Source organism: Tachypleus tridentatus, chromosome 13, assembly GCF_004210375.1.
Source record: "Tachypleus tridentatus isolate NWPU-2018 chromosome 13, ASM421037v1, whole genome shotgun sequence".
Classification (NCBI taxonomy): domain Eukaryota; kingdom Metazoa; phylum Arthropoda; class Merostomata; order Xiphosura; family Limulidae; genus Tachypleus; species Tachypleus tridentatus.
In genome coordinates, this window is record NC_134837.1 from 231,929,222 (window position 1) to 231,949,378 (window position 20,157).

Below are 20,157 nucleotides of genomic sequence, written 5' to 3' on the forward strand. Positions count from 1 at the left end.
TTGCTGCTTAATCAGTGATTCAAGCTTTGCCATGTCAGCTAATTAAAACATGAAATATGTTATGTGTATGTGATGTCACCTCCACGACTTATCGAAATTTTATTTGAATTGTTTAACATGCTTTCTGAAATTTGTTAAAACGTGTTCCTAACGTACAAGCTTCAATCGTCCGGATAAACAACATGGTTTCCATTGAAACAGCGACAGGATATAGTGCGAGTCTGGCATATGTTTTTATTTTAATCTATTTGATATACAGAAAGAAAAGTAAATGAAATTCCTTGCATGCTAGTACGATATAACACATGCGTATAAATTAGGCGGTGTTGAAATGTAGGAGCGATATTTAGAATTACAAAATAAAACATGTCAACATTTAACAATAACGCATATTCTCGTAAAACATCGATGATAATTAATATAGTATATGATTAAGAACAAAGAATAAATAAATAAACTTGTATATGTATTAAGGGCAATCTTTTTAACACATTCAACACTGCCATAAAACATACGGTTTCTTAATTGTTGGCTCGTTACATACCTATCATAGCTTAAAAATCTAGAGAACAATCATTTATGATCAGATCCCTGCTTACATCATAATTGTTCTAACCTGTTACTAACCAGCCAAGGAAAAATTTTTAACGGTGTACTTTCTCGACTTAGTACCAGTTATATCATTTCCCCCTTGTGTGAAAGTTAAATTTTAAACCCAGTTAAACAAAATTTTAGTTCATTACGTCTATAGTTTTCTTATATTATGCATGATATATAATACTTCCAAACCTATTATTTTGGTACATAAAGACATTCATTCACCTGATTACATAAAAAGTATTTTTTGCCCTACTTTTAGTAACTAAAATAACGAAAAACGGTTGCCTAGTGATGAAAACCACTGCTGATGACAGGGTGCCTTTGAGATGTGGCCATTTCGTAATCGCCAGTGTACTGTTTACTTCGAAGAAAAGCAACTTTGTCGTCAGGTTCAGGTCTGCGTGTAGCCATCCCTTCTACGTAGAAAAATTGCGCTACTTTAGCAGCGATATGTATAGAAACATCACGGATATTCTTTAAAGGCGGATAGAGACGGCCTTCCTCAATGTCCTCCTGTTTCACCTGATTTGCTAGAGCCTAAATGATTTACAACAACCATAATTAAAAATAAAATGTTTATGTTACATAATAAGAACTGTACATGAAAACACACTCAGAGATAAACTAATAAATATTAACAAGCCTTTAGCGCTTGGTCAAGTAAACCAGAAACTAGTGCTGAGCTATTATCACTTTTACAATTCGATTTGATATTTGTAAATATTCCCAATTTCAACTGCCATGATTTTAATTAGATCATTTCTTTTATGAAAGAGTAGAAAAAACAGAGAAACAAGTTTCAAGATTATATAAATAAATTTTAATAACAGAATATAACTAAGAATGGTCCAATACACTTATCAAATAACCTGTGTTTGGGTGCAAAAACACTAAACACAGATAATCTAACTTCTTCGCATGCTTACGTTAGAAGTGAAGCAAGTTCTCGTAGAAGAATAGTAACCCTCACATGGTTTCTGGTGACAATTCCTCTCTCCCCAGTTGTAACCATATTTTCACTTGCCATACAAGATAATTATAAGAGTACCGAATGCTTCACTGCGAGTTAGAACACACACGATGTTTATGATATGAAACTGAGCTGTTCAATCATATAAACTGGATTTCAATGTTTATGTCAATAATCGAAATTTCGGTAAGTTGCTCAGCACTCGAGAAACAACTATGTAATACTTAAGTAGCTTCTATTAAAAGCCCAGAAAGCAACTTAAATTATATATAATTAGAAAAGCAACTTAAATTAAAAGCAACAAACAAATCGAAATCCTATTGTGGTCAATAATAATACAAGAAAACAAAATGATACCTGACTGCCTTACCTTTGCAGCTATCAGAAACACTTGGTCTGCGATTGTGTGAACGCCACACTCTATGACTGCTAGCGCCACCCCGGGAAAGATATATGCATTATTACCTTGACCAGGGTAGAACGTTTGATCTTTTACTGTGACTGGGTCAAACGGACTTCCACTGGCAAACACACATCTACCCTAAAAAAAACAAACAGGTTATCAAATATTCTAAACCAATCAACATTTCAAAACTAAGAGGCAGAAATACAAAATGAAGTTCAGGCTGCTATCGAAATATAGGGTATAAAAGCTGGCTCCATCTAGTGAGTAATTTGAATAAAGTACATAAGATCTATGATAAAACGGGTTATCAACACTAGCAGCATTTACTTTTCTAAGCAATAGTGTGATTTTTAAAGCACTACGTAATAAGGCGTTTTGTAGACATATTGTAACTATTAAATTCATATTTAGCAAATTCTTAACGTAAAAACTATTAATTCAAAATTCACTTACCTCTGTGAATGTATAAGCTTGTTCTGCCGTACATTCGGCCCTGTCAGTGGGATTGCTGAGAGCAAATATTACAGGTCGCTCATTGTTATCTGCCATGGTACGAAGAATGTTTTCAGAAAACACACCTTTTTGGGCAGATGCGCCTAAAATGACGAACAATGTATTAATCAGGGGAAGCATTTAGCGCTGGATTAGTATTTAGGGCCTACCTTTAATATCGAAATTTAGAAAATATAAAAGAGGAATACAGTTTGAAAAACACCGTAAATATTTTAATACACATTATATTGGTGTTTACATCTCTAACTGACTCTTATGCACGCATAGGCTAAACAACTAGTACAGAGACAACTAAAGTTCAGCTATAGCCTTTGTAAACCAACATTCAAACACTTGATGAGAAGGAAGGAAGCCATTCACCAACACCATCAGCTAAAAGGGCTTTGAATTACATAAATAGAAATGATTATCACTCTTATAACACACCAAAAGCTGAAAATGTGAGAGTGTTCTGCAATATCGTATGGCGAACTTCAATTTTCTGAGACGCAACTCAACATGAAACGCTAGACAAACTTGAAAATTAATATTAGTATATGTTAAAGTGTATTAAGAAAACAGAAGGAAATCCAAAACAACTACGAATGGAATGCCTTTATGAACCAAATATACAATATACTGATAGCAGAGAAACAGAAACAAAGCAGCGGGTTAGATTTAAAATAAAAATACTGTAGTAATAGACAAACAACAGGAAATCGTCAAACAGATGATGAAACACAAACTTTATTTCAAGTTAATACAAAATATAAACAAACCTAGTTACATCATGACAACGTAATAAATTACGGTTAATGTCATTGTAGGAAAAGAGAGCAACGTATAGTTAAGATCTGAAGAAAGGAGTTTCGCACATTTTTGTTTCTTATGGCGATTTTAACCATTTTTTTGTATTTCCAGGAAAAAATAATGGAGTAAGAGAAAAACATTTTCACAAATAAAAGACAGGTAGAGTAATAAAATATATACTTACAGTAATATGTGTAATAAAAAAACGACGGAGAATAGCAGGAAAACGAAACAGAATGTTGTTATATTTTCACAAAACACTTGTGTAAACATCTACTTTTATTAAGTAATGGAAAGTAGCGTGGAATGTAATATTTGGAAACAAATAAAATAACGTGAAAGGCAAATATATCATAGGCTACACTGTTTCTTTCACCGAATGCTTATTTATATTTTTTCTTTGCTATGTCTGTTTGTTCTAATTAGCACAAGACTACATAACGGGCTGTCTGTGCTCTGCCCACCACGGATATCAAAACCCGGATTCTAGCGTTGTGAGTCCGCACACATACCGCTGGATCATCAGGGAACTATTTACTAACTTTGGCTTTCAATAGCTATATCTACGCTCTTAGAGTTTAAAGAATTAAAATCACCACTATCAAGCAATCATTAAAATTTACCTATTAAAACAGTCGGTTTTATGGTTTTCACGATGTCTTCCAATTTGGTCAGATGCTCGTGCTCTTGAGCAAAACGAGCTTTGTGCTCGGTTATGCCACCTGTTTGTCGATTCTGAAAGTCAAATAAAAGTTCATTAGTGTTACCCAATAAAAAAAAAATGAAACATTTCGTTTTACATTTTAAACATTACTTTCAATTAAACTAATTGGTAACTTATAGGTAATTACTCTAAATGCTTAAAACAAGTTGGGTTTATGCACTATTTGCCACGTCTTGTGTTATCTAACAAATATGCAAATATCTATAGTACTGTGCAAAAGTGTTAGGATAAAGTAAAAAATTAATTCCAGGCTACTTTCTAAGAATAATGGAAGGTAAATCAGAGATGAGACAAAAAACTTTTATTAATCTTCATATTTAGTACAACAGAAACCCAGTAGAAGTGTTTGAGTTCAGTAAACAGTTAATATTTTGTGTGTCACCTTTTGCTTTAATAACTGCAGACAGCCTTTCTGGCATTATTGTAATATATTTAAACCACGTGTCCTTCAATATTTTGTACCAAATGTCTCTAATACATTTCAGTAAAGTTTCTTTGGAAATAAATTTTGATTTTTTTCAAGTTTTTAATCCCAGATCTACTCAGTTGGGTTGAGATCAAGGTTCTGTGAAAGCCATTGCATCATTTAAATACTCCAGTAGCTTCTTTCTTAGCTAAGTAATATCTGCATAGGTTGGATGAGTGTTTGATGTTATCTTCTTGGTAGTAAAATCCTTTAAAAATAATACGCAAATTACTGGGAAGAGAAAGACGGATCAATATCTGATGGTCTTGTACTGGTCCATTATTATATCTGTTTTGCAAAAAATCTCCTATCGTCTTAGCATAAAAACTCCCCCAAACCATCACACTGCATTCCAATGATTCATGGCAGGTACTATGCATCGAGGTATCTTTCACTTTTCTTCCGCAAGGCGTACAACTTGCAATTTGAATCAAATATTTCAAATTTGGACTCATTCGTTCACAACACCATTTTCCAATCATCGACATTTCAGTTTCTGTACTTTTCAGTCTCTCGACAATCTTTGCATATTGCAGTAAAGGTTTGTTAACTGCTACACAACCAGATATTCTATTATTGTTCAGTCTTCTTGATACTGTAGATTTGAACACTTTTCTGTCATTTGGTACCTGGTCGTTCATCTTTTCCTTGAGATCAGTGGCAGTCTTCCTTTTGTTCCAAATGCTTGATAAAAAAAGATACTTAACATCAGTAGCATTGAGTTCAGGTGTTCTGCCTTTTTCTTTCCTATTTACAAACTTGTCTGTCTCAGTCTCACGATCTAGGCCAGGGGTTCCCAACCTTTTGGCACTCGCGACCCCTTACCTAAAAGTTTGAAACCCATGTGACCCCTAACTTAGGGCTTACTATCAGCAGCTTAATTTCTCTTTTATTTTCTGTGAAGGAGAGGGAAAGAAACATCTTAAAAAATATTTAAAAATTCTGTAATTATTTATTAGCAAATTAAATCACATTGGTCCAACCTGAATTCACAAAAAGAACATATATTTCTTAAAATAATATTAACATAGGTTTGAACAGCTATCCAACCCAGCTAGTGAGATGCCTGATGTTGCATTTCAGCAGCAAGCTTTGAAATTCGTGGCCGAACGTTTGTTAGAGCCAGTCTCATGTCATCTCCAACATCCAAGCTGTTCCTATTCTTTGTTTTTATATTGACAAGAGTGGAAAATCCTGCCTCACACAAGTAGGTAGAAGCAAATGGAACAAGGACACGTAAAGCTATCATGCTGACTTTGGAGTATGACTGATACATAGCGCACCAGAACTGAGTCACGGATTTCACCTTGAAGAGATCACGAGCTGAAGAGTCGTTCCTTAGATCCAGAAATTCATCTTGGATATCATCTGGGATGCTGGATACATCAAGTTCAGTACAAAATGGGTTCCTTACCAGGGCCTAGGGTTCCTGTGATAGCTCAGGGAAGTAACGCTCGACTTCCTTTTCTAGAGACTGAAGATGTTCGGTAATCTCATCCTTGAGGAACTGATCCAGTTGGATCTGAGACTCATTCGTCACTCCTCAAAGTTTTTCAAACATAGCGATGTTTCCAAGATTGGTTTTCCGACGCCAGTTCTGCAGTTTGGAAACAAAGGCCCGAAGTCTATCTTGAAAAAGGAGAACATGTGTTTCCTTTCCTTGAAGCTTCAAATTGAGCTTGTTCAGCTGGTCAAAAATGTCGGCTAGGTACGCAACCCTTTTATTCCATGCTTCATCTTCGAAGCGAGCTACAAGATCTTTCCTTTCTTGAGTCTCCAGGAATAGCTTTATTTCAGCTTTCATTTCAAAGACACGATTAATAATGTTTCCTTTCGACAACCAACGTACTGCTATGTAGAAGAGAAGGACTTCGTGGTCAGCATTCATGTCTTTGCATAGTTCTTTGCATAGGCGAGTGTTGAGTGCTTGAGTCTTCACATAATTTACAATTTTGATTACAGATTTAAGCACTTCCTGCAGAGAGGCAGGAAGAGTCTTACTGGCGAGAGCATATCGGTGAATCATGCAGTGGATGCCCTTTGCTTGAAGTGCTAGCTTCTTCACTCTCGACTGGAATCCTGATTTCGATCCCAGCATAGCCGGTGCCCCATCCGTACAAACTCCACATACGTTTTCCCATTGAAGATCTTCGTCTTGAAGAAAAGTTGAAACTTTTTCCATGACATCATCAGCTTTTGTTGTGGTTTCAAGTGCACTGCAGAATAAGAATTCGTCTTTGATGCCACCTGAATTAATGTATCTCACGAAGACAAGCAACTGAGAACATGAACTTACATCTGTTGACTCGTCGAGCTGAAAGGAGAACAAAGGGGAACCCTTGATTTTAGTCAAAACCTGTTACTTCAAATCCATAGACATTTTAGAAATGAGCCTCTGTATAGTATTATTTGACAGGGATACTTGCTGCATCTTCTTTGCACTGGCTTTTCCAAGAATAAGATTTACTGATTTCATCATGCAGGGTTTAAGAAGTGTTTCTCCAATCGTGTGAGGCTTTTTTTGTTTAGCAATTTCGAATGCAATCTCATATGAAGCTTCCACTACGGCTGCACTCTGCTGCTGAAACGACCCACTTCTATCGATTCTTTGGCTTTTAAGACACCGTTCATGCCGTTTGAAGAAATCCAAACCCTTATTTGCGTGTTCTGGATGTTTCAAAACACACTGTGGTTTCTCGATACCGTCGTTGGCGAGCACAGTGGTGAAACCAATGTTGAGGTAGCATTCTGAGTATCTGCGCTGTTTAGCCATGAACACAACTCACCTCTACTGCTTACTTATCTCCTTGTTAAAATAAAATAAAAATGTTGAATAATGAACACTTTGGCAACTGTAGATCTTACACTGACTACTTGTGGGGGGGGGTGCAGGTAGAGTAATGATGGGGTAAGTATTGGGAGGGGAAAGAACGTAGCCAGTCGCGCGATTCGTCATCCACCAATCAGCAACGGACATGTGACTCACGTGTCGACAGCAAGCGCACACACTTAATCACAGCTAAACAGACACACAAGCATACGTACATGCGCGTGTACTCACATACTCGCTACTCACTAGTACACACAAACATACAGTTGCAGACACAGGCACATTCACTCACAGGCACGCATACATACACCCATAATGTCACCTAATGACATTGAACTAACGTAGCACACGTTTTGCTTTGCGCCAAAACAAAAAAAATGTAAGAGCATAAAAATGCAATTGATGAAATAAAATTAATGTTATCCCAAGCTACTTTCTAACAAGGCTACGCGACCCCATGTGGGGTCGCGACCCACCGGTTGGGAACCTAGGTGGTACTTGACAGTGTTTAGGGAGCATTTGAAGTCTGCATCAACTTGTCAAAGAGTCCGACCAGCATCACGTAAAGCATTTATGTGAATTTTCTACTCTACTGACAATTCTAAGTGCTTTTGGGTCGTCGCATGACAACAAAACTAAAAATATCGTGTTAAACACTGTTTTTATTAAGGTTTGTTCATGGAGTGCTATTAAACTGATTTCTTATAGAATATAACGGTATCATATGCTAGCTCCCTTCAAACTTCTTTCTATATAGTTAAAACACTGTAAGAAGTATCATGTCAGTTATTTCAGACTAACTTTAATCAATATGTTCATTCCAGCAGAACCCTTATGACATACCCTAGATACAAATATAAGGGAATTTTAAAGAGTGATAAGTATTCTCATTCTGACTCATTCAATTGTTGTTAATAGGGATCAGTGAATCATTACATTACAATAGTGTTGAAATTTACATTTTATAATGGCATGGAATAATTAACTCCATAAAATGGAAATAAAATATTTTGTTGTCCTCACAATTTTGAAGAATAATGTACAATGCTAAAACTATATCATGTAATCGCTTTTAAATGATCAAATGCCATAATTAACAAGAAATACCAATGTAACATTTTGAAGTTGTTAATGTAATTACACAATATTTTTGACAAACTTTAAAAAAAGGTTTATCATAAACAAACTGAAACAGAAAATTATACAAACATAATTACCTTTACAATTAGACCTTTAGAATCAACCATCCATATCTGGCGTGTGGCTTCTACACGACTAACACCTTCCTCTTCCATCGCCATTACCAGCAGATCGGCAGTTCCCAGTGCCGCCTATGAACAGGAAAGTTAACTATGGGGCTTTGAAATTTTTTTATTTCACAATATTGTAACCTAATTTAGGTACGTAAATAATATTAGGTATTTCGTCGAATTCATTAATCGTTATTATACAGCGGTCCAACTGTTTAATGACTGGGTGTTTACAAATATGCTGTAACGTAAAAAAACAAGCCGAAAGAAAAATAAATTAATATATCACTAATTAAGGCTATTACACTTAACTTGATAAAGACTGAATAATGTATGGAAAAGTGTGATATAGTCAGCGACAAATCACAAACACTGAATGAATATATTTTAGTGAAAATTAATACATTTGAATAAAGTTAAGCACACAAAATCGCATTGTTTAATCGGCTTATTTTTTAAGTTATAACAAACTAATATAATTAGTCAGAGGTTTGGATTTGCTGTTTATAACAGTCCTTCCTTGTGATTTTGTTTACTTAATTTTATCAAAATGTATTAATTTTCATTAATATATATTAGTTCGTCATAACCAAAAACATGCCATAACAAAAATAAAGAACGCTGCACTAACTGAAAGGATTCCAGGATACAAGTTATAATGTGGGATATAAAATGTATCCCCAGGTGTTTGAAGTAAGACACCGTTTATAGGTCTTAACCTCCATTCGCCAGTCTCATATAAAGAAATAAATTAAAGGAATAGCAATAGCAATTAAAATTAAAATAACAGATACAGAAACAGAAATAAGGGGAGCGAGATGTGTGTTCTCAATAACGTCCCACATCTATATCACCCTTCACTACTTGCAGACACAGTCGTGAAAGTGATTGTTCTCTGAAGTCAAGAAAAAGATGACAAAATAAATAAAATTTGAATGAAAAAATACATTAGAAAATAAAAATAAAGTATTATCATTTGGATGTAAGTAAGTTAAATAAACTTACCTCTTGAAATTAGTACAACTCCCAACCACCACCCATTAAGACTAATGAAGTTATCAATTTTTTTTGCTCTAAAGAAACCTTTATATGCGGTAAAGTGTTCATCCGCTTAAAGTAGTGCCAAGTTGTTAAATGACTTAATTTTCCACTAAAAATAGTTATCAAAAACTTTTAAAGTTTTTTTAATTTTTATTTCTTTAATACATTCTTATATCTGTTACAGAATATTTTAATAATTTTATTTAAATTTCTTTATTAAATCCACTAAATATGAATTTTTGTATCAGTATTTCAACATTATTTATACAATATTGTAATTTATTACAAATTCTGAATAACTGAAGTTATAACACTTGTATATGATACACTACTATTAAAAGAGGATATACCATATACTGGAAAGGCCAAATATTTTCTTTTATCTAAAATATTTACAATTTATAAATCTAAATAATGTGCCTCTGAAGTATTTTCAATTTCGAATTCTACTAGGACCCTTCATACTAGTATAATTCGTTTATTGGGCTACCAGTGCCTTTCTACCATTACGAGGTCTCGAATGGTAACTTCAAGAGGTAAATTTATTTATTTAACTTACTTACCTCCAAATGGTAGTAACTTATTTTTATGTATTTGTTTCTTCTTTACTTTGGAGATCAGTCACCTTCCCACAACTGTCTGCAGACAGTGAAGGGTGATATAAATGTGGGACGTTGTGGGCTAGAGAACCAACACCACCCATAATAAATCAAACTTACTTCTCCTGCTCCTTGGAAGAGAAACACGTTCTGCGACAATTTCAAGTCTGTAATCTTTAAACTTGCAAGAATTCCCGCTACAGTAACAGACGCGGTCCCTAATCGGAAAAAAGTACTTTGAAAGACTGTTCACAACACATTACATTACTGTTGGAGATAAATTACCATAAAAATTTTACTTTTCTTTTCTTATTTCTTTGGCGACGACAAACTAAATAGACGAGGGTAGTTTGCTTATTTTAAATTTAGCGCAAAGCTACTCGAGGGCGATCTGCGCTAGCCGTCCCTAATTTAGCAATGTAAGACTAGAGGGAAGGCAGCTAAGTCATCACCACCCACCGTCAATTCTTGAGCTACTCTTACCAACGAATAGTGGGATTGAATGTAACATTGTAACGCTCCCACGGCTGAAAGTGCCAGCATGTTTGGTGTGACGGGAATTCGAACCTGCAACCCTCGGATTACGAGTAGAGCGCCTTAACCACTTGGCCATGTCGGGTCTTTTAGGTTTGAAATAGAACGTTTGGTCAAAACGTCCCGCCAAGAAACGAATCAAATAAAAGTTTTTAGGGCGATTTATCTTTAACAGTCTAATTTCGAAACATTGCATACTTTTGTCTCTAAATTATGCAGTGTAGATGAGTTCATTTCATACATGAGATACTTTGAGTATTCTAAAGACAGTAAAATAGCGACATACTACAAAACTAATATTGTATACAAAACGCATTGAACAACAGTGAATATAGCGCTGCGTTATAGAATTTCACAATAATACAAATGTTATTTTTTATTATATAATCAACGTAATATTAATGGTTACTGCTATAGAATTAAACAGTTTTATATAAATTTCCAAATCGTTATTCTAAAGTAGCGTGGAATAAACAGATGACACATACACTAACAAGCCCATACATTATAAGGTATTAAACATCACCTTTAATACGTAAAACTAAAGAAATAACATTAGTGAAAGAAATATTAAATTTTAAATAAAAAGCTGGTAAGTGAAAAATAGAGCAATGAAGTAAGAGTAACAAAGACAGTGTTCTACAAGTTATATACCATTTTGTTAAACCAGCTTTGTTTTTATATTTTGGATGTTTGTGCCTCAAGCACTGGACTAGTTAATAAATGTTGTTTTCCAAACTGTGTGTCGCAGAAAGTTGTTCAAAATGTCACAAGATTCACCAAATGAAGAATAAATATGAACATAAAAATCTAAAAAAAAAAAAAAAAATGTATACGGCAGCAGGGATGTTTGTTGGTTTGGTGTTTTATGGCGCAAAGCAACCAGGCGACTTGCGTCAAACAACCGGTAAAAGGTTAAAAAATTAAAGATAAAACAAAACAAAGTTCAATTTTGTATTAAAACATAAATAACATTAAATCCAATTTTTACATCTAGTCTACAGCTGTAAGAGAAAAACTACAGTAATACAAGTTGTAAAGGACTTTCTGTAGTATAATTGTAATTATCATAATTCACCAGGATGACAAAAGGGTAAGATAAAAAATCAGCGTTAGTCACCTGAAGTTGGCCTTTCCAGTCCTGGTGTTTCGGGTTATTTGACATTACGACCACTTTCAAATTTCAAATCCAATAAGATGGACTTTGATTCTTAAAATAGAGTCACATTAAAAAAGGTCTAATGTATAAATTAAAAAAACAGTGGACAGTGTCACCATCACCAATAATACTGTTTAACATTATAGATAAACCTTGGTACACAAGTTTAAAATGGTGCCGTCGTTATGATCTCAACGATGGCAAGACACTAAAATGTGGCTTATTGTGACCTGAGTGTTACACAGACAACACAATGGAGCATCAGTCCCAGATAAATGAAAACAATGAGTTAAAAAACTGTGACCAATGCCTAGTCTAGTTAGAACAACTTTCTCTTTCTGATCCTTACGGAAGCAAGACGGTCAAAGTCCAATTTTGGGTTTTATTTGGAAAAGCTTGTTTTCACATTGCTCACTCCAAGTCGACTGCTAACTGGCACGGAGACGAGCCTTGAATACAGGACCATAGTCCATGTATGGAACAGGAAGAGCGGCGATAGTGCCAGAGCAGATAGATTTAGGTGCGGTGTCGACGAGCTCGTTCCCGCAAATACCAACGTGGACCAGTATCCAGAAAAACTGGATATAAGTAGATGTTAAAGAAAAATGGGCCAGTCAGTTTTAAATATCGGCGAAAACAGGGTAAGAACTAAAGTGAAGCCATTCCAGGGCCAGTACGGAACTAAGCGAGCCAGTGTAAAGAGTGCAGTTTGAGTACTGCTTAGCTTCTGTGTGATACAGGGCAAGAGAACAGGCGTATAGTTCAGCAGTGAAGATAAGCTGTAGATGGGGTTTTGCCTGCAACCACCAAACCACAACAAACTATAGCAGAGCCCACACAGTCACCTGATTTCGAACCATCTGTATAAATAGGAATGGAAGGATGGTTCGAAAAATGTTCAGAAATTAACAGACAGTATTTCCAATTGGGAGTGTCTGCTTTTCTCAGATGATTTAAAGAAAGGTCACATATGGGGATTGTAATAAGCCACGGTGGAATGGGCTGACCAGTGGATAGAGCAATGTTATCCAAAGACAGACCCAATTCATCCAACTGCACCTGGATACGAAGGCCAGAAGAAGCAATGGCAGATTATCTGTTCTGAAAAAGCATGGTTCACCGAGGAAGGAAAACACAACCCCAGGTGGGATGCTCTGATAAGGAACAAAGTTCTGAAGCAAACGGGAAAGACAATAGCAAATGGTACAGGTGCAGAGAAGGTTCATGAGACTGTGTATAAGCTCTGAACTGGGGAAGTGCATAAAGCCCTGGTGTAGAGCTGAAGTCCCTGATGATGAACGGAGTCCAGCATCTTCAAGGCCTAGGTCCTGTCAGAGCCATAAACCAGTGAACCATAGTCTAGTTTGATCGAATAAGGGCACAATATATCTTTAGTACAGAACATCAATCCACTCCTAAATTGGTGGAAGAGGGGATACTCTTGTACATTTGATCCGTAGTTGCTTTATGTGTGGTATAAAGGTTAGCTTACAGTCAAAGATAAGCCCAAAGAACTTTGTCTCAGGGATCATAGGTAGCACAACATCACCAATACAGAGTTGTATCAGGGTGAATACCCCATTAGAAGGAAAAGTGCATGTAGACAGCTTTAGAGAGAGAAGTTTAAACCGTTTGCTGTGGTCCACTTCAGTAAACGATTGAGGACAGTCTGTAGCCGCTACTCAATAAACCTCATGTTCGATGACTAACATGAGATGTGAGAGTCGTCGACATCGAGCCCGTTTGCAACAGTAAGAGGAAGTTGTTCAGTGATGGCACTAATCTTTATACTGAAAAGTGTCACACTCAAAACACAGCCCTGAGAAACTACAAGTTCCTGTAGAAAGAACGGGAAAGTGTCGAACCCACAATGACTTGAAATAGCCTGTCCACTAATTTTTGTTCAAATAAAAATGGGCAAATGGCCATGTAACCCATATAAAATGAAGGTCTCGCAAAATGACATACCTCCATGTTGTATCGTAAGCCATCTCAATGTCAAAGAAGACAAGACGTCATTTGAGAAAGGCTTCTCTGATTGACGTTTCAAGTCGCATCACGTGGTCCGTGGTGGAACACTGTCGTCGGAACTCACACTGGGTGGGCGAGAGAAGGTTGTTTGATTCTAAAGTCTTACAGAGACAGCTCTTCAAAGGAATTGGATAGTAGTTTGAAGGAATGTTGGGATCCTTCCCAGACTTAGAGAAAGGACAATAGCCTGGCACCAGACATCAGGAAAAACATTCTCCTGCCAGATCCAGTTAAAACAATCAGAGAAATAGCAAGAGAAGCAGGAGATAGATGGTGCAGCATTTCATGGTGTGCATTATGAGTTCCAACTGATGTATTGCCAGACCGATGAAGGGCCAGTTTGAGCTCCACCAGTGTAAAGGGACAATTACAGTCATAGAGACAATCAGCTCAAAAGGAAAAAGATGATCGCTCTGCTCGAGTCTTGATGGCTAAGAAGGTGGGGATGAAGCAGAAGTGCTAGATACCTGGCAAATGCTTTCACCTAGAGTATTGGTGATTGTCTGGGTATCAGCACTTCCTGGCTATCAGAGAGCAAGATTGAGAGAGTGAAACATAATAATATTGCTCACTGACTTTTCGAATCTTGTCCCATGTGACTTTGGAATTGGTGGTAGACGATATGCTGCTTGTGAACTTAATCCAAGAGTCCCTTCTGGTTTTGACGTTTTACCCACCAAGCATGTGCAAAGGCCTGCTGGAAAGCAATGCAGTGTGAGGTAGGTATGTAGGTATTCAATGTTTATTGGCACAAAGATACAAGGCTATCTGTGCCAAACAAGATGTGGTACACTATAGGGCAATTAAGGTAAAAAGTAAAATATGTAAAATTAGGAACTGCCAGGAAGACTGAAGCAAGAAGTACACCCTTGCTGTCAGTCACTTGAAGTTGGCCTTTCCAGTCCTGGGTTGAAGTAAAAATAAAAATTGATACGTGTAAAAGAAATCGTGTTAAAACATTAAATGTGTAAAAGAAATCATGCTAAAAACTATATAGTCTGATAAAAACCTTAAATTAAGTGTAAAAGACCAATGGCTCTTAAAAATGTAAAAACATGAGTGAGATGGGCAGTATCACCTATAACATGGGCCAAAGTCAAGGGCAAACCTGCCTTACAAGTATCTTTAAAATGGTGTCGTCGTTCTAGGTTGTAACGACGGCATGATAATAAAATGTGGATGATTGTGATCTGAGTGCCACAGACCACACATTGGTGCAGCAGTACCAGATAAAAGGAAGTGGTGGGTTAAAAAATGTAACCAATGCGTAGCCTTGTCAAAAGAACCTCCCCTCGATCCTTATAGAAGCAAGAGGGCCAAAGACCTAGAGAAGGTTTGATTTGAAAAAGCTTGTAATTATGTTGCTCATTCTAGGTTGCCTGCCATCTGGTGTACAATCTGGATTTGATAACTGGACCATAGTCCATGTATGGAATGGGTACTGGGATGATAGATCCAGAACAGACAGACAGACTTCGCTGCTCTGTTGGCCAGCCCATTCCCACAAATACCAACGTGACCTGGTATCCAAAAGAATTGGACAGAGACAGATGAGAGAAAGATGGGCCAGTTTGTTTTCGATATTGATGAGAAGAGGGTGGTGACTTATCATGGAATGATTCCAGGGCCAATAGACAGCTGAGTGAGTCCATATATATTGTACAATTTGTATATTGCATTAGTTCAATATGATTTAGGGCAAGAGAGATGGCATACAATTCGGCAGTGAAAATAGAAACTGTACCACAATGGAACTGTCACAAACCATGGCAGAGCCCACTGAGTCACCCGATTTGGAACCATCTGCATATATAGGAGTGGATGGATCATATGAAATATGTTCAGCAAAGAAAGAGTGATAATTCCAATCGGATGTATCTGCTTTCCTCAGATGACTCAAAGATAGGTTACAACTGGGGACAGTAATTTGCTATGGTGGAATAGGCCGATTTGAAGAAACTGCAATGTTATTCAAGGAGAAATTCAATTCTTCTAATTGTGCCTGGATATGGAGACTGAAAGGAACAATTGCAGATTTTCTGTTATTAAAAAAGTGTGATCCATTGTGGTTGGAAAACACAACTCCAGGTAGGATGCTGTGGTAAGGATCGAAGTTTGGAAGCATACATTAGGGGCAGTTGCAAATGGCGAATATATAGAGGGGGTTTACGAGATTCCACATACAGACTTTGCACGGGAGAAGTACAAAAAGCTCCAATGCAAAGCTGAAGCCGCTGGTGATGGACAGGATCCAACATTTTCAGTGCTGAGGTTCTGGAAGAACCATAAACCACAGACCCATAGTCAAGTTTGGATCGGATGAGGGCGCGATAAATGTTGAGCATGGAGTATCGATCTGCTCCCCAAGAAGTTCGAGGTCTGTTCAAAAAATACGCGGACTGACGTCATAAAACAAAATGTACTTTATTTAGAAGTTACAGGTCTGGAACCCCTTCAAAGTACTCTCCTCCCCAATGCACACATTTATCCCAACGGTGTTTCCACTTGTTGAAACAGTCCTGGTACGCTTCTTTTGTAATGTCCTGTAGCTCCTTCGTCGCATTTGCCTTAATCTCGGGAATCGTCTCAAATCTTCTTCCTTTCAAGGGTCTTTTGAGTTTGGGGAACAATAAAAAATCGCAAGGAGCAAGGTCAGGTGAGTAGGGGGGGGTGGGGAAGAACAGTGAACGAGTGTTTGGCCAAACACTCACGAGTTCTGAGGGCTGAATTTCGCAGCAACGCGGTGCATCCAACTTTTCGGTCAAAATCTCGTAACAAGATCCAACTGATATCCCACACTCTTCAGCAAGCTCCCCGACAGTCAGACGTCGATTTGCCCGCACCAGGGTGTTGATTTTGTCGACGTGTGGGTCGTCAGTTGACGTGGAAGGACGTCCAGGGCGCTCATCATCTTCAATGGACTGTCGACCATCCTTCAAACGTTCATGCCACTTGAAACATGCCGTACGATTCATAGCAACATTACCGTAAGCCGTGTTAAGCATAGCAAAAGTTTCAGTCGCAGATTTTCCAAGTTTAACACACAATTTCACAGTAAGTCCTTGCTCCTTCAAGTCATTCATTCTGAAATCCGCCAAACGAAAAAATCGCACTTCACTTAAAACCGCGTAGCTAATACACAAATGAAGATATCTGCAATCGGGAAATGGCGTCGTAATCAGCTGATCTGTGCGAACCTAGCGACACCAAGCGGATTACCCTGGAACCAACTGGAGCCGCGCAATTCAAACAGTCCGCGTATTTTTTGAACATACCTCGTAGAAGAGAGGACACGGAGAAATGTTCAATATTTTTAGACATTTGATACGAAGTTGCTTGATATGCGATATAAAATTTAATTTACAATTAAATATAAGACCTTAGCACTTTGCCTCAGGGACGACAAGAAGTACATCATCATCAAGACGGAGTTCTGGATCTGGGTCGATTCTCTGTTTGCGGCAGAAATGTATACAAACGGTTTTAGAGAGTTTAAAACCATTTGCAGTGGTCCACTTCAGTATCTGATTGATTGCAGTTTGTAATTGCCATTCAATAAACCTCATGTTTGATGACTGACATGAGATGTGAAAGTCATCAACAAAAAGACCGTTTGCAACTGTAGGGGGTAGCTGTTCTCTGATAGCATTAACATTTATAATAAAAAGTGTGACACTCAAAATACAGCCCTGAGGGACTCCAAGTTCCTGAGGGAAAAAATGAGAAACTGTTGAGCCCACACGGACTTGGAATCGGCGCCTCATTAAGAATTGCTGGATGAAAAGGGGTAAGTCGCCACGCAAGCCATATCTCCATGTTGTATCGTAAGCTTTTTCTAAATAAAAAAACAGCAACAAGATGTTGTCATCTTAACAAGGCTTCTCTGATTGATGTTTCAAGGTGAATTAAGTGGTCTATCGTAGAACGTTGTCTTCAAAACCCACATTGAGTAGGTGACAGGAGGTTGTTTGATTCAAAAAATCAAACGAGGCGGGCATTGATTATCCTCTCTAAGATCTTACTGAGACAACTTGTCAAAGCAATGGAACGGTAATTCGAAGGAATCGTTGGATCCTTCCCTGGTTTCAGAATAGGAAGTATGATAGCTTGTCGCCAAGCATCTGGATAGACATTTTCCTACCATATCCAATTAAAGACAGCTAGGAGAATAGTAAGAGTTCTGGGAAAGGTGGTGCATCTCATAATGTATATTATCAGGTACGACTGATGTATTGCCAGACCAATGAATTGCAAGTTTGAGTTCCATCAGTGTAAGAGGGCGATTGTAGTCATAGGAATGGTCAGTTGAAAAAGAAAGAGGTAGATGCTCCACCTGTGATTAATGGCTAAAAAGGAAGGGGATAAGTTCAAAGAGCTAGACACACGAGAGAAGAAGTCTCCAAGAGTACTGCCAATGTTCTGTGCATCTGCAACTTTGTGGCCATCAGATATTAAGATAGAGAGGGGGCCAGAAGTATATCTTCCACTACCCTCCAGATCTTATCCCATATAACCTTTGTGCTGGTGGCTGAAGAAACGTTGGAGGTGTATTTAATCCAAGAGTCCTCTTGGCTTTGACGTTTAACTTGCCGAGCGTGTGCACGGGCTTGCTGAAATGCAATGTGGTTTGAGATCATGTGGTATCTTCGAAATTTATCCCAAGCACATTTCTGAATTTTTCGTGTTACTGAACAGGCAGAATTCCAGTAAGAGCGGAGACGCCATGGGGAACTTGTCGAAGTTTTAGGGATGCATCGAGTAGCAGCTTGTATAATACTGTTGGTTACTGCTGCTATACAAATAATCTATGGACGATTTACATAAGATGGCAGAATCAAGTTCCATGAGAGAAGTGAAAGAAGGCATTGGCCTGGACAAACTTCCACCAAGGTACTTGGGTTGGGTGGTACTGATCACGGTCAATCTCTTGTAAGATGATGAGAAAATGATCAATACCTCGTGGATTGATGTCAACCTCCCAGGAAAAGTAAGTGAGTAGCGAAGGGGAACAGACAGAAAAATATATATGTTAAAACGACTCAACCCAAACGAGCCATTTTTACATATATATTTTTCTCTACAAGTGGGTTTTCTCGACAGAAAGATCTATAGCTGTAAATGACTGACTAGGTGCATGAAAATGTGTGTAAGAGCCAGTATTGAATACAGCCAGGTTGTGGTTCAGGAGCATATGCTCTATGGCGCGCCCTCTCATATCGATACGGGGGCCACCCCAGAGGGGATTATGCCATTGAAATCTCCCAAGATTAAAAAGGCGGTTGGCAGTTGCTCACTGAGGATATCGAGGTCTGATTGATTATAATGTGCTTCAGGTTAAGGTATAGAGAGCAAATAGTGATGGTATAACCCAAGGAGACACGGATAGCTACTGCTTACAAGGGTGTGGTCAATGACAGTGACCGGATGGGCACATGCTGATAAACCAGCAATGCAACTCACCCATGTCCCCGTCCTACACATAGCCTGTCGTTCTTGTATAATGAATAGTGGCAGATAGTAATTGTATTTGTAGGCTGTAGAAATGTTTCCTGCAAAGAAAGACATATGGGATGATAAAAGTCAATCAGATCTTTGATGTCAGTCACATTTAATTGAACACCTCGACAGTTCCATTGGATTAGTGTGGCCATGTGTAATTATTTCAGAGGAGAAGACGGTAAAGAGTCCTTCTGCTTTCGAGTTTTTTTTTTTCTTTATTGGATGTGGGTCTATCGCTCTCTATAAATCCTGCTCTAGCTCGAATGGTCGGGTTTGAATTTATCGGTACACGTATTAATGATTGAGGGCGCGGACGAGTGGTTTGTTTAAATTTTTGGGTATCAAGAGAGGGAGACCCATGGAAACATCTTGACTTGAAGAAGGTGAAGTTCGGCAATGACTGGAAGGTGTGGTCAAGAAGAGATGGAAGGAAACACTGATTCGTGAACTGTGTTGATTTTTTGAAGTGTTTCATTAAGATTTGCTGGTGAAGATTGTGTCGACTGTAGAGGATAGGGTAAGGTCTGTTTGGACTCCTACTGTAGTGGCAGGACGGGTTACAGCAGTATAAGTTCTGGACGGAATAGGTAATAATAATTTTCGAGCCTCTGTGTAAGTGAGATTGTTAACTGTCTTGAGACGTTGTACTTCTTTTTCTTTTACCCATTTAGGGCAAGAGGTAAAATATGAAGGATGCAGACCATTACAGTTTATACAATATGGTTCGAGTTGGCATTTGGTGGCAT

The 20,157-nt window shown here is 37.7% G+C and overlaps 1 protein-coding gene across 1 annotated transcript in view; it reads right to left on the reverse strand.

The window, feature by feature from the left end:
• Nucleotides 1-214: 214 nt before the first annotated feature.
• LOC143239250 (NADP-dependent malic enzyme-like) overlaps nucleotides 215-20,157 on the reverse strand; it is a 47,330-nt gene continuing 27,387 nt past the window's right edge. The window contains exons 8-13 of the mRNA XM_076480157.1: nucleotides 10,309-10,406; nucleotides 8,516-8,629; nucleotides 3,902-4,013; nucleotides 2,430-2,572; nucleotides 1,941-2,111; nucleotides 215-1,137 (exon numbers count right to left, since the gene is read on the reverse strand). Of these exons, the coding sequence (XP_076336272.1) occupies nucleotides 886-1,137; nucleotides 1,941-2,111; nucleotides 2,430-2,572; nucleotides 3,902-4,013; nucleotides 8,516-8,629; nucleotides 10,309-10,406 (890 nt within the window). The 3' untranslated portion in view covers nucleotides 215-885. The remainder of the gene's footprint in view (nucleotides 1,138-1,940; nucleotides 2,112-2,429; nucleotides 2,573-3,901; nucleotides 4,014-8,515; nucleotides 8,630-10,308; nucleotides 10,407-20,157) is intronic.